Raw genomic sequence first — 19,159 nt, 5'->3', positions numbered from 1 at the left:
CCTTGGGGATTTCCTGTACTTTCCTGCAAGCTCAGCGATATGTTGAAAATCTTGTGTGTTATTTATCTGGCAAATTATATCGGAAGAAATTATATGAAGAGGAATTTGTGAAATGAAATTTAGCAGGCTATATTGCCAGAAACAAAACTCTCACCGTGCCTTCCGGCAAACGTTGGGAATTCTTCTGGATGCCGTGCTAGATTGTTTTCAGAGGTTCGTTCTGCTCAGCATCCCCCAAATGCCTTCCCTTTCCTCTCCTGCAGTGTTTTCATGGGTCCTACACTGCGGAGTCTTTCTCCCCCCTCTTTCCCGGCTCTCTGATCTGGGAAGCGCTCAGTCAGTGCAGACAGCAGAAGGAGGGCCTCTCCTGGCCCCGGCCCTTGGTTGTCTTCCACATTCCCAGGCGGAGGGTGAGTGGGAGCCCAGCTCTCAGTCAGCTGCTCAGTGCCTGCCTCTGCTCAGCCTCCCTTCTCGGCACCACCTGTGGGGCTGCCACGGAGCTGGCCCGTTCCCCAGCACACGTGCGGTTCCCTGAGGTCCAGTCCGGGGACACAGAGGCTCGCTTAATGTCGTCACACCTCCTGGATCCTGGAGTCAGGTAGTCTGTGCATCTCATTGCACAATGATGTTACAAACCTTCATCTTTTCCTGTCTCTCTCAATGGAGATGTGCATTGAGAGGAGAACAGATAAACACCAGCGCCTGTATAATCTCACTTATATGCGGAATCCACAAAAAAAGGAAAAAGCCATAGATACAGAGAGCGGATTGGTGGTTGCCAGGGGCAGAGGGTGGAGGGTGGCATGTGGATGAAGGGGGTCAAAGGTGCAGCCCTCCACTTATAAATAGGTCCAGGGGACGTAACATACAGCACGGTGACTGTAGTTTACAATAGTGTATCATGTATTTGAAAGTTGCTAAGAGAGTGGATTTTAAAAGTTCTCATCACAAGAAAAAAATTGTAACTATATGTGGTGGATGGAGGTTAACCAGACAGTGTGGTGATCATTTTGCAATATACATACATATATATCGAACCATTATGTTGTACATCTAAAACTCATACCATGTTCTATGTCAATTACATCTCAATTAAAAAATAATAAATAGGGGCCGGACCGTTGGCACAGTGGTTAAGTGCGCACGTTCCACTTCTTGGCAGCCCGGGGTTCGCTGGTTCCGATCCCGGGTGCGGACACGGCAACACTTGGCACGCCACGCTGTGGTAGGCATCCCACATAGAAAGTAGAGGAAGATGGGCATGGATGTTAGCTCAGGGCCAGTCTTCCTCAGCAAAAAGAGGAGGATTGGCAGTAGTTAGCTCAGGGCTAATCTTCCTTTAAAAATAAATAAATAATCAATAATACCAAAAAAGAGAGGAGAATGGATGAATAAATTGTGGTGCACTCATACAACGGAATACTACATAGCAAGAGGAAAAGAATGGATTATTGCTACACACAAGAAAGGGATGGATCTCAGAGGTAATGTGAGCTGAAGGAAACCAGATCCCAAATTGTACACGAGCAGAACTCATCTATGACGATACAAGTTGAAATGTTGGTTATGTCTTAGCGGGCGGAGTGAGCACAGGCTTGGAGCAGAAAGGGGAGCCTGTTGAGGGTTGGAAGTGTCCTCTGTTTTGAGCTGAGTGGTGATCACACTGGGGTATACTTACATAAAAATCCATCCGTCTGGACACCTAAGAATTTTGTGCTTTAATGCATGTAAATTCATTCTCAATAAAAAAGAAAAAAACTTACTACAAAATATCCTAAACATCCAAAAGATTACAAAGGATCATCCCTTTACAGAACACTTTAAAAATAACACCAATTCAAGGACACCCATTGAAGTCCTAGGTGTAGACAGCTCTTCTCCCACGCCACCCCCTCCCAGGGCACCCCACCCTGAAATTGCCATTTGTAACTGGCATATTGGAAAGTTGGCACAGGCTGCACTATGGGGTCTCCACCAAACCCGGAAGTCCTTATTACTTCTTTCTTCTCTTTGGAATGTGAGGGTCAGTTTATTAACGATGAAAGTTATCAGAAGAATATTCTCCTGAAAATTATTTTTTCTTAGAAAAAATGAACGGAAAATCAAAACCCTTTCAGCACGGCCTCCGATGCTGTGGCAGGCAAGCCCCCTGCAGATGGGGACAGGCCAGTGCTCACTCCCGGGTCAGCAGGATTGCAGCCTGGACCATGGGCATGCTCCAGCTCCAAGTCTGCCGGTTCCCGGCGCAGAGCCTCGTCCACCTCCACGTGCTGGCAGCACCCGTGCAACCAGCTGTCAGACACATCAGAGTCAAAGACGAATCGAGACGAGCATTCGAATCGCTGTTTCCCACCGAATCAGCTTTCTCCCGCTTGTTGTTCTGCTTCCACACGTTTCTTTTTAATTTCCAAGAGTCTTGCATTAAACCTGGCCTTGCAACTTAAGAAATTCTCAATCGTAACAGGAGCACCATGAAATAATTGCTTTTTGGCTCCTACTTTCTTCCCGTTTTGTATCTTGTCTTCCTGCCTTTCTTCTGGTTTTGATTTGATCTACTATTTCATATAATTTTTCGTGTGCAGCCAACACTAAAGTAAAAATCATCACCATGCCAAGGGTTTCTTCTGCCTGTAGTGCTAATAATTTTAAAGTGCCGGAGACATCCTTGTCTTCTAGATATTTTCCTGGGAGAATATTGCATTAAGGGGGCTTCATCCGGGTGTTTTTCACTGTACGTGAACTTGAATGTGGTCTGGACAGGTTTGCTGTTTTCTCCAGCCTCAGATGTCAGAGTGATGGTGAAGCTGGGGGGTTTCCTGGTAATTCCAGATAATGAGACTGTTAAAGTCATCTTCACTCGTTCCCTTCACATCCTTGCAGCACGGCAGTACCGCTGCCCAGAGAACCAGGCAGGCCTGGAGCTGGACGGAGAGGGGTGGGTGGACCCCATGGTCTGCAGCTCACTGCGCCGCTTCTCACCAGATTCTGGCAAGGTGGTCCTTGCTGCAGCCCATGGATGACCTAGACGCCACACAGGGGCCGTGGTCTTGGGCACGAAGCCAGGCCAAGTCTGCTGAGCACCAGCCCCACACAAGCTCCTGCCTGCTCCCTAGTTCTGCATTTGACTTCCTTATAACTTTTTTAAAAATTTTATTAAAAATTTTTTTTCCCAGAAGGAACATTGTGTCTTTAGTTTTTTCCAGCTTTATTGAGATATAATTGACACAAAATATTGTGTAAGTTTAAGGTGCACAATGTGATGATTTGATGTCTGTATCTATTGCAAAATGATTACCATCTCATAACTTTTAAACCAAGTGACGTCAAAACAGATTGATTTGGAGGGATGTAACGTACAGCATGGTGACTGTAGCTAATAATACTGTACTGTGTGCTTGAAACTTGCTAAGAGAGTAGATCTTAAGTATTCTCACCACACCAAAAAATGCTAACTATGATGTGTTACTTAGCTTGATTGTGGTCATTTCACAATGCATACGTATATCAAAACCTTAAATATACATCATTTTTATGTTGTAAATTAGACCTTGATAAAGCTGGGGAAAGAAAAGAAAATGATAGGTAGTGGCAAATGAAAAACGAGAAAATGTGTCACATACATGCAACGGAATATTATTCAGCCTTCAAAAAGGACACTGTGACACATGCTACAACATGGATGAAACTTAAGGACACTATTCTGAGTGAAATACCCCAGTTAAAAAGGACAAACACTGTATGACTCCACTTCATGAGGTCCCTAGAGAAGTCAAATTCATAGAGATGGAGAGTAGATGGCGGCGCCAGGGGCTGGGGGAGGGGAAATGGGGAGCTCTTGCTCAGTGGGGACAGAGTTTCAGTTTTGCAAGATGAAAAAGTCCTGGAGATTTGCTGCAAAACGACACGAATATAGTTAACACTGCTGAACTGTACACTTAAAAACGGTTACAGCGTCAAATTTTATGTTACATGATTTTTACCACTATTGAGAATTTTAAAAAACATATTAATTTAGGGTCGGCCCAGTGGCGTGGCGGTTAAGTTCGAATGTTCCACTTCTTGGCGGCCCGGGGTTCACCGGTTCGGATCCCGGGTGCGGACATGGCACCACTTGGCACTCCATGCTGTGGTAGGCGTCCCACATATAAAGTAGAGGAAGATGGGCACGGATGTTAGCTCAGGGCCAGTCTTCCAAAAAAAAAAAAAAATATATATATATATATTAATTCACCCCCAGCCCTGCTATCCCGTCACCCCAAATCTAGGGCAGTTGCTGAAATAATTCCGGGTATTTTTTCTTCCTTTTTTCTGTTAACATGATAGATTGCACCAGTTGATTTTTCCCCCAAAATTATCTGAACAAATAAAAATATTCACACATCCTTATTTAACGAAGATTCCTAACACAGTTTGGTGCTAATATCCAAATCACACTCCTCCTACCATCGTACGGGTAATGTAAAATTTCTTTTCTTTTTTGAAAATAACTTACTGAGGAGAAAATTACATAACACAAAACTAACCATTTTAGAGAGGCACCCAGTGGCATTCAGCACATTCCTAGTGTTGTGCAACCATCACCTCTATCTGGTTCCAGAACATTCCCATCATTGCAAGGTAAAGCCCTGTGTCCATTACACTGTTTCTCCCCACTTCCCCTTCCCTCAGGCCTTGGCAACCAGCAATCTGCTTTCTGTCGCCATGGACTTGCCTATTCTGGATATTTCATATAAATGGAATCACATGTTCTACGGCCTTTGGCATCTGACTTCTTTCACTGAGCGTGACACTTTGGAGGGTCATCAGGCTGCAGCACGGATCAGTACTTCATTCCTTTCTATGGTCAAACAACATTTCATTGTATGGATAAACCACATGTTACTGACCCATTCATCAGATGATGGATGCTTACGTTATTTCCACTCTTTGGCTATTGTGAATAACACTGCGATGAACATTTTGTACAAGTTTTCATGTGGACTTGTTTTACTTTATCTAAAGTATATACCTAGGAGTAAAATTGTTGGGTCATATGGTAACTCTATGTTTAAACATTTTAGGGAACTACTCAACTATTTTCCAAAGTGGCCGACCATTTCACATTCCCACCAGCAATGTATGAAAATTCCAATTTCTCCACATCCTCACCAACACTTGTTAGCGTCTGTCTTTTTATTTTAGCCATGCCAGTGGGTCTGCAGGGGCATCTCCTTGAGGTTTTGATCTGTGTTTCCCTAATGACTAATGACACTGAGCATCTTCTCATAGGCTTATTGGCCATTTGAATATCTTGGGAGAAATGTTTATTCAGATCTTTTGCCTATTTTTTTTTTTTTTAAAGATTTTATTTTTTTCCTTTTTCTCCCCAAAGCCCCCCGGTACATAGTTGTGTATTCTTCGTTGTGGGTTCTTCTAGTTGTGGCATGTGGGACGCTGCCTCAGCGTGGTCTGATGAGCAGTGCCATGTCCGCGCCCAGGATTCGAACTAACGAAACACTGGGCCGCCTGCAGCGGAGTGCGCGAACTTAACCACTCGGCCACGGGGCCAGCCCCACTTTTGCCTATTTTTTAATTAGGTTATTTGTCTTTTTATTGAGTTGAAAGAATTCCTTATACATTCTGGATACGAGATCCTTATCAGATATCTGATTTGCAAACATTTTCTCACATTTGGTGGGTCTCCTTTGATGCAAAAAAGTGTTCAATTGTGATGAAGTCCAATTCATCTATTTTCTTCCCTAGGGTTGCCCCTGCTTTAGGTTCATATTTCCGTGGCTGCAGGAGGAAAAATACACGATGAGTTTGGAACATACTGTAGAAAGCAAGTTAGTGCTTAAAGAACAAAAGGATGGGGCGTGTCAGAGATGAGGGAGCCAAAGGAAAGCGCTCTCAATGGCCAAGGCAGAAGAACTTGAACAAAGCAAACAGCGATGGTATTGGATAATAAGCCAAAGTATAGGATAAATATCCATGAGTCCATAGTGATAGAAATAAACCACCGATAAACAAATAAATTGGGGAGAAGAGACAACTCGTCCTCACAGAACATTTCCAGTTAATAAATGGAGACGGGAAGAGAGCAGGGGAACATCACCCCGGCAATACAATCACAGTGATAATTACAGCAGGCAGGCTGCACCGACAGATACAAACATCAGTGGTGAAAGTTTAAGGAGAAACTGGACATCAGCACAATCTCAAAGTACCTCCATCAAAATAGTTACGAGTCACAAAGGGAAAGGGAGCAACTTGATGGTGGAGAATCCTGGCTCATATCGCCTTAGTCAAGTGAGCAAGGTTACATCGCTGGTAATAGACACGTGGAAATCGGGGGCCGCCGACAGGTGCGCTGAGAGGCACATCCCCTCTGTGCTCCCCCTCATCACGAGGAGACACCAGACAGACCCAGACTGAGGACCTGGACAAAAGAACCATTCAGTGCTCCTCAAATGTGTCACGGTTATGGCAGAGCAGGCAGGCTGAGAAACCGTCACAGACGGGAGGAGATTAAAGAGATTCCACGAAGCAATGTCATGTGGGATCCTCATGGGATCCTGGAACAGAAAAGGGACGTCAGAGGGAAGACTGGTGAAATCTGAGAAAAGTCTGTACTTCGATCAACAGCCTCCCACCAGTGTCCGTTTTCTAGTTTGGTTCATTGTACTGCGGTTGTGCAAGAAGGTAACACCAGGGGAGGCTGGTGAAGGATTTACGGGAACTCTATTTTTGCCATTCTTCTGTAAGTCTGAAATTATCTCAAAATTAAACGGTTAAAAGAGAAAAGTCAGTGCAGGGATGGTGTGGGGACACGCTCTGTCCGGAGCGGCTAGCTCCCAGCCCCTCCCACTGTGCCCCAGACCCAGCCCTGGGGGCGACTTGCTTGCTGCTGGCTCGTGGAGCATCCATGTGGGGGTGCCTGAGGCAGGGCCCGGGGGCTGAGCTGAGCTCGCGGGGCTCCTCCGGCCTGTGCAGGCGATCTGCTGACCCCTAAGCTGGACTGTCGAGGGGCTGAGCAAGCCGCGGTGGGGCCCCAGGGACCTGCTGGTGCTCTCCTGCAGACGGAGGAGGGCAACGTCCTGCTAGGCTGGGACAGCGGCAGAAACAACTGGGTGGGTGTCTGCAGGGTCTCATTTAGACCCCACGGGGCATGAGGTCGGCTTTATTTTCTCCGTTTCAGAGGAGGAAACTGAGGCTCAGGGAAGTGGAGCCATGGGTCTGGCCCACACAGCCAGAGGGTGACGGGCTGGGCTGGACCCAGGATGTCCAGCGCCTGAGCTCTCTCCAGGGTGGTGCTGTCAGAGACCCCCCCACCCAGGGCTGCTGCTCCACAGGGTCAAGGCTGCCCCAGGCCTTTGGCTTGCACAGACCTCCGTGAAGCCCGCACCGCATCCCTGGGCTTCCTGTGAGCCCTGAGGGCAGGGTCCCTGCGGGACTCTGTCACCGCCACCTCGCCACCTCGAGCCCCCTGCGGAGCCCCATCCTCTTTCCGGCGCCATCCTCCCATCCTGCGCCTCTGGAAGCCAAGCCCTGGGCAGACAGGGCTCAGGCTGCTCCTGTGAGATTCAAGCCTGCCGCCGCCGTCTGGCCTCGAGTCGCCCGCACCCTCAGCCCTGGTGACAGTAAGCAAGCCCTGCGCCCCAGCCTTGGCCCAGGCCCCCAGTCTCCATGACTGCCCCTGCCTGCTCCTCGCGTCCTTCCTACCCAACCAGTGCCTCACCTTCACAGCAGCTGACACAGGGTCAGGCCAACCGCCGGCCTGGGAGCCACGAGCAGATTGGGGCTGGCTCTCCTCTGCCCACGTGCCCCGGCGTGGAGTCCCCACTGAAGGGCGGCTGGCCAGGAAACACTTTCCCCCAGGGAGGGGGATGCACTGAGCACCCTCGGTCACCGCCCCATCAGAGAGTGACGGGGCCACGCCCGTGCCTCGGGTCAGATGGAAAGAAACCATGGGTCGCAGTGGTGTGGGCTAAGTCTCGAGAGGAGACAGTCCTGTGGGCAGAAGCACTCTGGATGCAAAATGCTGGGCAGGCGGGATGAGATCTGGAAAGACAGACCCTGTCCATACTGGAGGCGGCTGAAGCCTAAGGAAACCGACCCAGATGGGTCTCGGGAACGATGCTGGGTTGACTGCTCTCCATCATCCCCACCCCCAGACCCACTCTGCACCCACATCCTGGCTGTGCCCGGAGCAGGCCTCCGAGCCCTCCCACAGCTCCCTGGCCTCGGTGCCAGGTGGAGTTCAGCCAAGGAGAGGGTCGGCAGGAGGTGGCGGAGGAGGAGAGGGGGCTGCAGAATGCGCTTCTCCAGCTCCCTCCCTCCTGGGCTTGCTGCTGCTGGGTCCTCTGCACAGATGCAGCTTATGCTGGCTTCCTTTGCTTCGTCCCTTTGGGGTGCAGTGGCTCCCCAGAGTCCCTTGTGGGTGCCCTTAGCCCTGTCTACACCTGCGCACGTGGCCCCTCCCTCCACTCTGTTCACCCCAGGACGGGCCCCTGCTTCCCCCAGGGCTCGGCTGATACAGAGGCTGAGAAAGGGCGGGAAGCTTCCAGACACACTTGGCTGTTCACCTCAGGAGCCTGGTTCAGTCTCTGTGGGGGACCCTCAACTGCAAGGCCGGTAAAATGACCACAAAGCTTGCACAACAGTGACGGCTCATTTGCTCCACAGAAAGCTTGCTGCAGGGGACAGCATCGGTTCACCAAAGCTGTAATGTTCTCACCGAACTCATCATATTCGTGTCAGCTGATCCATCACTATTTTGCAACTCGGGAAGAGTTTTTGTTTTTTCCTCGCAGGCCCAGTTATACCTCTAACAGATTCAAGCGCACCCCCTGTGCCTCTCGGGGGGCAGCCTTGCCCGGCCTGCCCGCCTCCCTCCCTCTGGTTCTCTGCCTCTTCCTGCTCAGCTCCCTCTCCTCAGAGAAGGCAGCTCAGCCTTGGACTTCTTCAACGTCAGGTCCTCTTAAGCTCCCATCAGCCATTCACACCTGAGTAAGAATTAGCTGGCAGCCCACAAGGAACAGGATCGAGACAAACTCCTGGCACCAGGCATCATGAGCTGGGAGAGGCCGGGGGAGCCCAGGTCGCTCAAAGAGGGAAGCAGACGACTGCAGGGGTCCTGGACCTCAGTCACAAGCTTTATTGTCTCGAGCACGGACTCGCCACACTTCAACAATTCCACTTTGGGGAGGGGAAGGGTGCGGGGAGGACCTGGGGCAGGGTATGGCTGAGCCCAGACTGCACAGGCGGAGATGCTCACAGGGAACTCACTTCTCTGCCACCTGCCACCTGCCAGTGGCGCCAGACTCAGCCTCTCCCTGTGGGCCTGTGGCTGTTAGTAGACTAGTCAGCGCCTCCTGTGGGCGGGGCGAGCTGCCTGATTTTGCTGGAAAGAGTAGTATCTGACTCTGGGTTAGGCCACTAAAGCATCGCTTCTAGACTGTTGTTAATAAAACCGCATGCGAGAGCTGCCGAAAGCCAATGGGGGGCGGGAGGAGGGGGCTGGTGGGACTAACTGGCTGCCCCCAGGATGGGCTGTACTTGGGCAAGGACGTGACCCCTGCCCGCCTGTACCTGGCACGTCAGAGGCTCCCTGGGCTGCTCCCAGGGCACGAGCCATATGCCCGCCCAGGCACACTTCGGTCCTGGCACACTGCGGCACACCATGGGGGGCATCGGACGCCCCTCTGGCCCCGGGGGGAGGGTGAAGACCCTCCCTGAGCTGGAGAGGAGGGGCAGGCCCCCTGGGGCGATACTACAGCACAAGGCAGGGCCTGCGGGCCCCGGCTCTAGAGGTGGGACATGATGAGATTAGAAAGGGGCTGTGGGTACTCGTGTGTTCTGGCGCGTGTGCGTGGCACACACATCCCTGAACGCTCACCCCCATGTACCTGGGTGTGTATGTTCACAGCTGGTTGCAAGAACATCTGCGGGGTGTGTGGGCATGGCCCCGCCAGGCCTGAGGCTCTGTCCTGGAACCCAAGTGTGTGTGGCCCGAGCATGGCTGAGTGAAGATGCCCCGCCCACACAGCCACATGTGCACACGTACCCCGAGTGTGCGTGCGCCAAGGTCAGCGGGTGAACACATCAGAGCCCCTGGCACACCTGCAGGTGGGAGGCTGAGCCACGGAACATCTGGTCAACACAGGGGACACCACATTCCTGACCAGTCAAAGCCGTCCCAGGCCTGGCTGTGGCTCCAGCAGGTCGGCGGGGGCCAGGGCTTCCGGGTTCCCTAACACCGCGGCACCGGCCTCAGTGACCGCCCACCAGCAGCTCGGGCTGAGTCAGTGTGTGCTGGCGGGGAGGACCATGACCCCCGCACCCTGAAGCTGGGCCTCACCGAGGGGAACTTGTACCACGTCTGAAGGAGGTCCGGTGTGTGGGGACGAGACGCCCTGGGGACTGCCTTGGCCTGGAGGTGGCTGCAGGAAAAGGGGTCCCCCAGCTCCTCAGGACTGGACTCCCCTCCTCAGTGCCTGCAAAGAGAAGCTGGGCCTCCTCTGACCCTGTTGCAGGACAACAGCTCCCCAGGGTCTGAGGGGGACCTGGGATGAGGAGAGGAAGGAGGGAGAGCAAGGATGTGCCCAGGGCCAAGATGGTCCTCAGGGAGCTCCTTCTGGGGAGGGGGCCTGGCTAGATCGCCTCAGCTCCCCCAAACAAAGTCCAGAAACTGCCAGGGCGTCCAGGCTGGAGGTCCCGGGGCCAGGTTGGCCTGTACCGCTCTCTGTGGAAGGTCGCGCTTAAGGAAGCCTCCTGGTCCGGCAGGGGGGGTTGAGGGGCAGGGATTGTCCGCGGCGGTGGGGGACGTTATCGTTACAAACACTGTTCTTGTCTCCAAAGTGACAGTCCTGGCCCCTGCCTGGATGGGGCGCCGCCGGGGCAGGCCAGAGGGGCTCTGGTGTGGACTGGGCTGCTCCACGGTGTCCCTCAGGGTCAGTGCTTGTCCTGGAGAAAGCAAAGCCTTGATCAGCAAATGTCCCCAGGAGCCTTGAGTGAAGGCGGCCGGGGGGAGGGGGCAGGTAGGAAGGAGGGTGGGGGTGCGCTGGGGGAAGAGAGCCCACTTGTGCTGGGAGAGGGAACCACATGTGCAAAGGCCCTGGGGCAGAGGTCTCTGATGTGTGTCTGGGGCATGGTGACACAGGAGGTAGGGTGGGAGCTGTTTAGAGGAAGCTGAGGGGAAGACATGAGAGCAAATGGGTTTACAGAGAGCACTGGGTGCCTGTGTGGAGGCTGGATCTGAAGAAATGGAAACTGGAACTGAGACTCCGAGCCTCAGTTTTCACATCTGTACACTGGGACTGCATGCTCTGCAGGTTGCTGGGAGGACAAAGCTGCACCAGATATGGACATCAGCTCCCAGGGGGCCTGGCACAGCGGCTGCTCTGCAGACACAGCCCTACCACGTCCCCTCCAGCTCCAGGCCTCCACCCTGCTCGAAGGCCTGGTGCAGGGTCCCCTCCACTCCCCAGCCCCATCTCTCTGCCCCTCACCCACAGGCCTGGCCCTTGGCAGAGTCTGCAGCCAAGGTTCTCCTATGTCTGGGTGAGCAGGGGCTCCACCATCCTTCCTTCCCTTGCTCTGGCCTCAGTTGCCCAAGGTCACACAGCGAGCCAGGGACAGAGCTGGCCCTGGGTTCCTGCACCTAACCGGGCCGGCACCCGGGACCCAAGTGGGTGCCTCTAAGACTGTGGGTGAATACGAGGGGTTACTGTGGGGCGGGGCCACCAGACACCCCCTTAAAACATCACACGGTCAAGCAAAGACAGGTCAAGCTTGGGAGTCACGGGCGCCCCTCAGGCCCATGAAGTTCTGGAAAGCCAATTTTATACCCACAATTCTACAAAACATACAACTCACAGAGACTGCTTCAGAGACAAAATGCGTATGTTTAAAGCGTTTGGTGAAGAAAACCGGAGGTGAAATCAAACACAGAGTAAGCAACTTGCTCTAGAAAATGACAGCCAAGCCATTGCAGCCGCTCAGGGAGGACCAGCCTGGGCGGGCCAGCGACAGATGCCCAGCCGGGGTGGGGGTTCAGGAAGAGCAGGTGCTCAAGGTGCTCAGAGGGCGGCCAGTCCCTCCACAGGCTGCTCGCTGGGAAAGCCCAGGCACTCTACAGAGGAGACACCTGACCAGATGGGCGGAATCCCGTCAGGACCGAAGGGCAGACGGACGTCAGGCCCCAGCTGGGATGCCCGGAGGAGGACGCGACTAACCCTGCTCTGATCACCAGCGGCCATCAGACAATCCCAAACGAGGACTTTTCAGTTAAAAAAAAGGAGCGGAGCTATCTTTCAAAACTGTGAATTTCCTAAGAATCAAAGAAATCGCGGAGATGTTCCAGATTAGAGGGGACCGAAGACACCTGCCAACTAGAGGCAGTGAGTGCCGCAACCCTCGGCTGCCTCCTGGCCAGGGAGAAAGAGCCGGAGAAGCGAGGCGGAGGAGCAGGGGGGCGGGGTGACATGCGAACCCGCGTCAGCGCGACACTTGTGGGGACTGGGCACTGTCCTGTGGGCAAAGTGACGCCCCTTTCTCAGAAAATGCGGACTCAAGTATTTAGGGCCAGGATTCATGCAATTATATTCAAACGGTTCGGAAAATACTATACATCTTACACATGTCCACATTTAGAAAACAAAACACAGACAAATGGGGGAAAAGGTTAACAATACTTATGGGGGAAAGGGTACATGATGTTCTAGGCACTATTTTTATTCTTGCAACTTTTTTCTAAGTTTGAAATTATTTCCAAATAAAAACCTAGTGCCTATCCACACACACACACACACACACACACACACACACAACGGTTCCCACTATTCGCAGTGGGTACATTCTATGAGGTCCCCGCCAACGCTGGCTTAGGGAATGCTGAGCCACTGCTTCTGGTGCAAACATGGGCGAGGCTCCTGTGAGCCTCAATCACGACACTTGCATTAACAACACACAGTCCTGTCTTCTGTGCACTCCCTTTAAAGACACCCTATTTAATGGATGACATTAACCGTGAGCTCAAAGCCAACAGCAGCCTCACGGTGCCAGCAGGAAGCTTCTGGACGGACTTTCTCTGCAGGGTACCGCGCAGCCCTCTTGCCCCCAGGAAGGCTGACGGCCTCAGCACTCGGCTGGGGGGTCATTTCAAACAGCGGGAATCACCAAGAAAAAGCACAAAAATGGGACAAACGTGGCACTAAGCAGACCATGCAAAGGACCTTGTTCTCAGCGTGAGCCGAAACAAGAAGGCTGAGCACCGCCTGGTTGTCCTCAGCAGGGGCGGGGGGCGGGCGACTCGCATGCCCCTCGCTCCCGTGTGTCTGCGAGGGACCACGGAGGCGCCCTGAGTATGGATTTTGGGGTTGTAATGACATTTTATGGAGCAGGCAAGTTTGCAAATAGGGCATTTGTGAATAACGAGGACTGACTGTCCGTGCACATGTGCACACACGCACACATGCACATGCACACAGGCAAACAACCCATGTGCGTGCCTAGGACAGTTCAGGAAGGATATCACTTAAAACAGGTAACCTTGCATCTCTGGTAAGAGAACTCCTAGCGAGCACGTTCCCCTTTACACAGTTTCGGACTTGTCTCCCAAAGCCCCCCAGGATCACCTCGCGCCCCGGGCCAGGCCCCTTACCTCCTGCCTGTGGGCCTTGTCTGGCTGGTGCACGCCGTTCGCAGAGCCGGCACTGCCCGGGGCCTGCAAGAGTCGGGACTCTGAGCGGGGCTCCCAGGGCGGCAGCTCCCAGTTCGGCCCCTAGGTGGCGCGGTCACCCGGCAGGTCCTGCGCGACCAGAGCTCCTGAGGGGCTCCCGGCCGGCCGGAGACCAAGGCTCAGGGCAAGGCCGCATCGCTCCCCTAGGTCTGAGCTCCTCAGGATAAAGCCACGCACCCCCGGGGCTGGGACGCCCAGAGGAGAGGGCAGGGCGGTGTGTCCCCCCGCAGCCCAGGGTCCCAGGGCGGACAGGGCCGCCTCCCCCTCAGACCCGGGCACCCGCCCGCGCTCACCTGGCACCTGTCGGGGCTGCCCCTCATGGCCTCCACGAGCCTGTCCACCTGCTGCGCCTGCTCCAGAGCGGCCCGCAGCGCGTCCTCCGTGCTCGCCAGCTGCTGCTGCAGCCGCAGGAGCTCGGGCGCCGAGGCCGGGTCCAGGAGGGAGTAGCGCCTCTGCTCCGCCTGGGCCTTCTCCTTGTCCTGGAAGAGCGGGGCAGCGCGCAGGTGTGTGCGGGTGCGTGTGGAGGAGGGCGGGCTCTGGAAGAGCGGGGGGGGGGCGCGCAGGTGTGTGCGGGCGCGTGTGCAGGAGGGCGGGCTCTGGAAGAGCGGGGGCGCGCGCAGGTGTGTGCGGGTGCGTGTGGGAGGAGGGCGGGCTCTCTCTAGGCAGGACACTCTTCTGCCCCTGCCCCTGGGCCAGGCCTGAGCATGCCAGCACGCCCCCGGGCCTCCCTACCTCCCTGAGGGTCCCCACGAAGCCTCTTCCTTGTCCCCTGCCCTGAATTCCCGGCTCGGCCAGATGCTCCACATCTCCAGGTCCCCAGGCCCAGGACCCCTCCCTCTTTCCTTCTTGTTCCCCCCACTCCCCTACAGTCTTAGGTGGGTCCCTCCTCTGCCCCCTCAGACTCACAGCTTCCTCACCTCCGACCCTTGAGCCCACCTGAACCTCCAGCCCCGCCCGGCAGGACATTCGGTACCATCGGCTTCCAAGTGTCCCCAGCTGCCCTGGCACCGTCACACGGAAGGGACACCTGCCTCGTGGGCCCCGGGTGCCTCCTTGCTCCCACAGCGGCCGCCCCGCACTGACCTGTGGGCCGGGGCTTCCAGTGCCTCTGCTCCGCTCCCCCGGCCATCTCTCCACCCAGGCCTGCCTCACCCGAGGGGCCTTCTGACCACAGCCCGTCCCTGGTTCCCCGGGGCTCGGGGGACAGCGCAGGGACATTCCCACGGAAACCCGACCAGCCTGTGCCCCACGGAGCCGGAGACAAGGCTCTGGGAAAGCCTCGGGGAGTCAAGACCCCCGGTCCCCGCCAGCCCCAGGGCCTTGTCTGCAGAGTTACATCCAGACTCACAGAGCGCGAGGACCCCAGAGGGCCTGCTGGCCAGGCCTGCCCCACAGCTGCAGGCGGGTCTTGTCCCTGCCTCCTGTCCGGGAGGCCCCGTCCCCACCCCCTCCAGGGTAGCCGAGCCCGTGTGGTGGATAGAGGGGTGAGCCGCTGGCTTCCCATGACAGCAGGCCTGTCCTCCCAGACCCCACCCTGTCCATACCCCGGAGGTGACCAGGCTGGTACCCGGCCCCAGGCTTGTCCTGAATGCTGACCACGGGGGATGGGGTGGGGATGGTTCTGGCCCAGGCTCCCAGCAGCCCCTGCCCAGCCCAGCTCCTGCCTCCGGAGCTCTGCTCTGTCAGGCTCCTGCTCCTGACGGAGGAGTCGCAGCCCCAGAAGTTCAGGGTTAGAGGAGCCTTTCCAGTTCCTGTCGCCTTCCTGAGACTGATGCGGGAATCCCCACTGCAGGACCCTGAGGGAGAGCTCGCTTCCGGCTGATTATTCCCCTGGACGGGGAGCTCACTACCCCGCAGTAGCCCGTCCTACCTCTGGGCAGGCCACCCTTGGGAAGTCTTCCTCTGCACTGCATCACCCAGACGGCCACCCTGCCAGCCATGATGTCAGCAAGGGGGTCACCCGTGGCCCTTCCCCCAGCTACCCTGACTGTGCTTCTAGGGGATTTCGAACCCTCACTGTGACTTGGCTGTCCCTGGGTGGCTCCAGGAGGTCACCAGTCTCCATGGCCTGACAGCAGGGCAGCCCTAGCCCCACCACGGCCTCCCCCTCCCCAACGTACCAGCCCGGTCAGCTTTTCACGCAGGCCCCGGATGTCGTCCTTGAGTTTCTGCTCCTTGATCCGCCACTCAGCCTTGTGGACCTCGCGGCTCAGGTCCCTCTCCGGCCCCGGGGAGCGGCGACTGGCCTCCAGCAGCAACACTCGCAGCTCGTTCAGGCTCCTGGCGAGGGGTGGGGCAGAGGCACAGGACAGCAACAGTCAGCCCAGCCAGTCAGCCCCTCTGCTCCCACACTCCAGCGACTCACAAGTGCCTAGAGACTGGCCACCCTGAGGGGGACACTGTCTACTAAGACAGCATCTGTGGGGCCAGCCCGGTAGCACAATGGTTAAGTCTAGAATGCTCCACTTTGGTGGCCCAGGTTTTCAGGTTCAGATCCTGGGCATCAACCTACACCACACTGTGGTGGCGACCGACATACAAAAACCAGAGGAAGATCAGCACAGATGTTAGCTCAGGGCCAATCTTCCTCACCAAAAAAAAAAAAAAAAAAAAAAGACAGCATCTGTACCAGGAGGGGCCAGAGTGGAAACATGAAACCATTTGACCACAGCCCAAGAGGGGCCAGGATTTGAGAATGGGACGATCAAGAGGACTTGGCCTTTCCCAGAATGTTTTTAAAGTTTTTTTTTTTTTTTAAAAGGTTTTATTTTTCCTTTTGCTCCCAAAGCTCCCCAGTACATAGCTGTGCATTTTTAGTTGTGGGTCCTTCTACTTGTGGCATGAGGGATGTAGCCTCAGTGTGGCCTGATGAGCGGTGCCACGTCCGTGCCCAGGATTCGAACCAGTGAAACCCTGGGCCACCACAGCAGAGCACGTGAACTTAACCAGTCAGCCACAGGGCCGGCCCCTAAAGTTTTTAAGAATGACAATATTACTTTTGTTTAATTAAAACAAAACAGTCATCCAATAGAGCTCACGTGGCAATGAACTCATTTTTAAATGCCTGATGTCAAATGGGTTTTCCTTCCCATGTCAGCTCTTAATCAGCTGGCAGTAGCTGCCTAAGAACTGTGATGAGAATGATTCTGAGGCCACATGTGGGCTCTGCAGAAAAGAGCGTGGTGATCAATTCGCAATGTCTGCCATGGGCGCGGATTGAAGGACACATCCCTTCTAAGCCTTTTCCCTTGCCTGCCTCTGCTATAGAGGAGGGGGAAACTCCCTCACCAGGTGGCCATGGGTAGTTGAGAACAAAGTGGAAGTCAACTGGCACTGTCCCTTTCCCTTTCCTCCTCTTTCCTGCTATGAATGTGATAGCTGGAGCTTTAGCAGCCACCTTGCAACCAAGAGGGAGTGTCCAAGAAAACTACAAAGGTGTGGCACTGATATCTTGAGCCACTGAACCAAGGGCCAGCCACAGCTACCTCCAGATTTCTTGTGACATGAGGACAATGAACCTCTACTCATTCAATCTGCCAACGGATTCCTGGCTGATCTCCCACTCCCATGCTAAGTACCACAGGAGAATGGAGGAGCTCGTGGTGGCCTACATCAATCAAGGAAGGCTTCAAGGAAGAGGCGGACTTTAACTCAGGGGTTGAACCTCAAATGCTTACAGGAGCTGGCGAGTCATGTCCAGGCAGGGGTTGTCAGGAAAATAATAGAAGCGGGCGGCAACTGAGGAGACCCAGAGGGCCACGCCCACTGAGAGGGGGCAGGTGCTCCCCAGCAATGCTGCTTGAGGCCCTGCTGGAGGTGAGCCTAATGCTGTCAGACCTTCTAATTTAAGGGAATCTGGACTGGAGAAATTTAGATTTTATGTGAAATCTTCTGATTTTTAAATGCTGGTCTAGGTTTTCTTTTTAAACCTCATGTGGGTCACACAAACCATGTCTATGGACCGTAACCCAGTGGTTCTCAGACTGTGGTCTGGGGAACCCTCAAGGGTCCCAAGACCTTTTCAGGGGGGCCCATGGGTCACAACTATTTTCATGATAACACAACTATTTTACACTGTCATTTCTCATGAGTGTACAATGGATTTTCTCCTGGGGCCACGCGGCATATTAAAAATTACCTCAAAAGGGTATTAAAATGTTCCTCTTTTCCAACCACATATCTACGTAAGGCCAGATTTTCATAATATTCTTCAACCAAAACAGCAAACAGCAAAGACTGACTGCAGAAGATGCGAGAATGCAGCTGTCTTCTGTTAAGCCCAACGTTCAAGAAATTGGCAAAAATGCAAAACAATGCTACTCTTTTCACTAAATACTTTTTGTTTTGGAAAATAGTTACTTTTTACCAAAAGCATGTTATTTATGTTACATGCAATTGGTTTATTATTATCTTTAAGTGGATTAATGCATATTAAAATTTTTTTTCCATTTTATATAGAATGAATAAACCAAAGCTCTTTGGGAATCCTCAATAATTTTTAAGAGTTTAAAGGGGTCCCTGAGACCAAGAAGTCTGGGACCACTAATCTTCCCTATAAGCTCTGCTTGGAGAACTGTGTTGAGAAGGATTCTGAGGCTGCCCTGAGCTTGGTAGAAGAGAGCACAGTGGTCCTTGGTGACGCCAGCCACCTGCCCCACCCGTCTATCCCAGCATGGCCTCTGGAGAAGATGGCCAACGTCAGGTGGAGTGAGAGTCAGGCTGGAGGGAGGACACGGCTGGGTGACAGAGCCAGACAGGTCTGTGCACACGGCCGATGGTGGACTCACCGCTCCTTCCTGAGCAGCTCCTGGCTGATGAGGACCAGCTGGCCCGAGGCATCGTGGGTCTTCCGGGACACGGCCTCCAGCTCGGCCTCCAGGCGCCGCTTCTCCTTCTGGAGGGTGTCTGCCTTCTTCTCTCCCGACTTGCACCTGCTCTCCAATGCTGAGGGTCAGTGGCAGGGAAAGGAGGGAGAGAGTCAGGGCCCCGAGGGAGTCTGGCCCACCTGGGGATCACAGTGACACAGTCCACGGAGTGGGTGTCTCTCGTCCTGCGGAGCCAGGCAGCAGGGGGCCAAGACAACAGCTACAAAAAGCCGACGGAGCCCTTGGAACACAGCAGCCCGGGCTGTGGGGTGTCCACCTTCCCGAGACAGGACCAGGCGGTGACACTGGGGCCTGGACCAGGGCGAGCCACATCGTCACCTGAGCCTTGGAGGAGTCTGAGGTCAACCGACCTTTGTGGGGACCAAGTGTGCCATGTGAATGTCACCGGGACTAGAGAGAAGTGTGGGTGGGAACGCTTCCAGGACGGGGCCGTCTCAGGGCCACCACCACTGGCACTCTGGCGGACAAGAGGCAGGGCCAGTTCGTCACCAAGACACACCAGAGGCCCCAGATGCCCCTGTCCTCACTCCCCTGTGCCCTCCTCTCCCCTGCA

General features: G+C 54.2%; 1 protein-coding gene and 1 pseudogene across 3 annotated transcripts in view; both read right to left on the bottom strand.

The window, feature by feature from the left end:
• Window positions 1-1,971: 1,971 nt before the first annotated feature.
• Window positions 1,972-2,983, bottom strand: LOC100062233 (RWD domain-containing protein 1 pseudogene; annotated as a pseudogene).
• A 6,130-nt stretch (window positions 2,984-9,113) lies between these two features.
• The window catches only part of CLIP2 (CAP-Gly domain containing linker protein 2), a 77,966-nt gene continuing 67,920 nt past the window's right edge, over window positions 9,114-19,159 (bottom strand). For all 3 annotated transcript variants that reach the window (XM_023655484.2, XM_070230844.1, XM_023655486.2), the window contains 5 exons: window positions 18,508-18,664; window positions 15,841-16,000; window positions 14,014-14,199; window positions 13,643-13,705; window positions 9,114-10,944 (listed from right to left, as the gene is read on the bottom strand). In XM_023655484.2, the coding sequence (XP_023511252.1) occupies window positions 10,933-10,944; window positions 13,643-13,705; window positions 14,014-14,199; window positions 15,841-16,000; window positions 18,508-18,664 (578 nt within the window). In that variant the 3' untranslated portion in view covers window positions 9,114-10,932. The remainder of the gene's footprint in view (window positions 10,945-13,642; window positions 13,706-14,013; window positions 14,200-15,840; window positions 16,001-18,507; window positions 18,665-19,159) is intronic.

The sequence above is a fragment of the Equus caballus genome, chromosome 13 (genome assembly GCF_041296265.1).
Source record: "Equus caballus isolate H_3958 breed thoroughbred chromosome 13, TB-T2T, whole genome shotgun sequence".
NCBI lineage: Eukaryota > Metazoa > Chordata > Mammalia > Perissodactyla > Equidae > Equus > Equus caballus.
The sequence above is the reverse complement of the archived record's forward strand: the minus strand, read 5'-3'. Positions and strand labels throughout refer to the sequence as shown.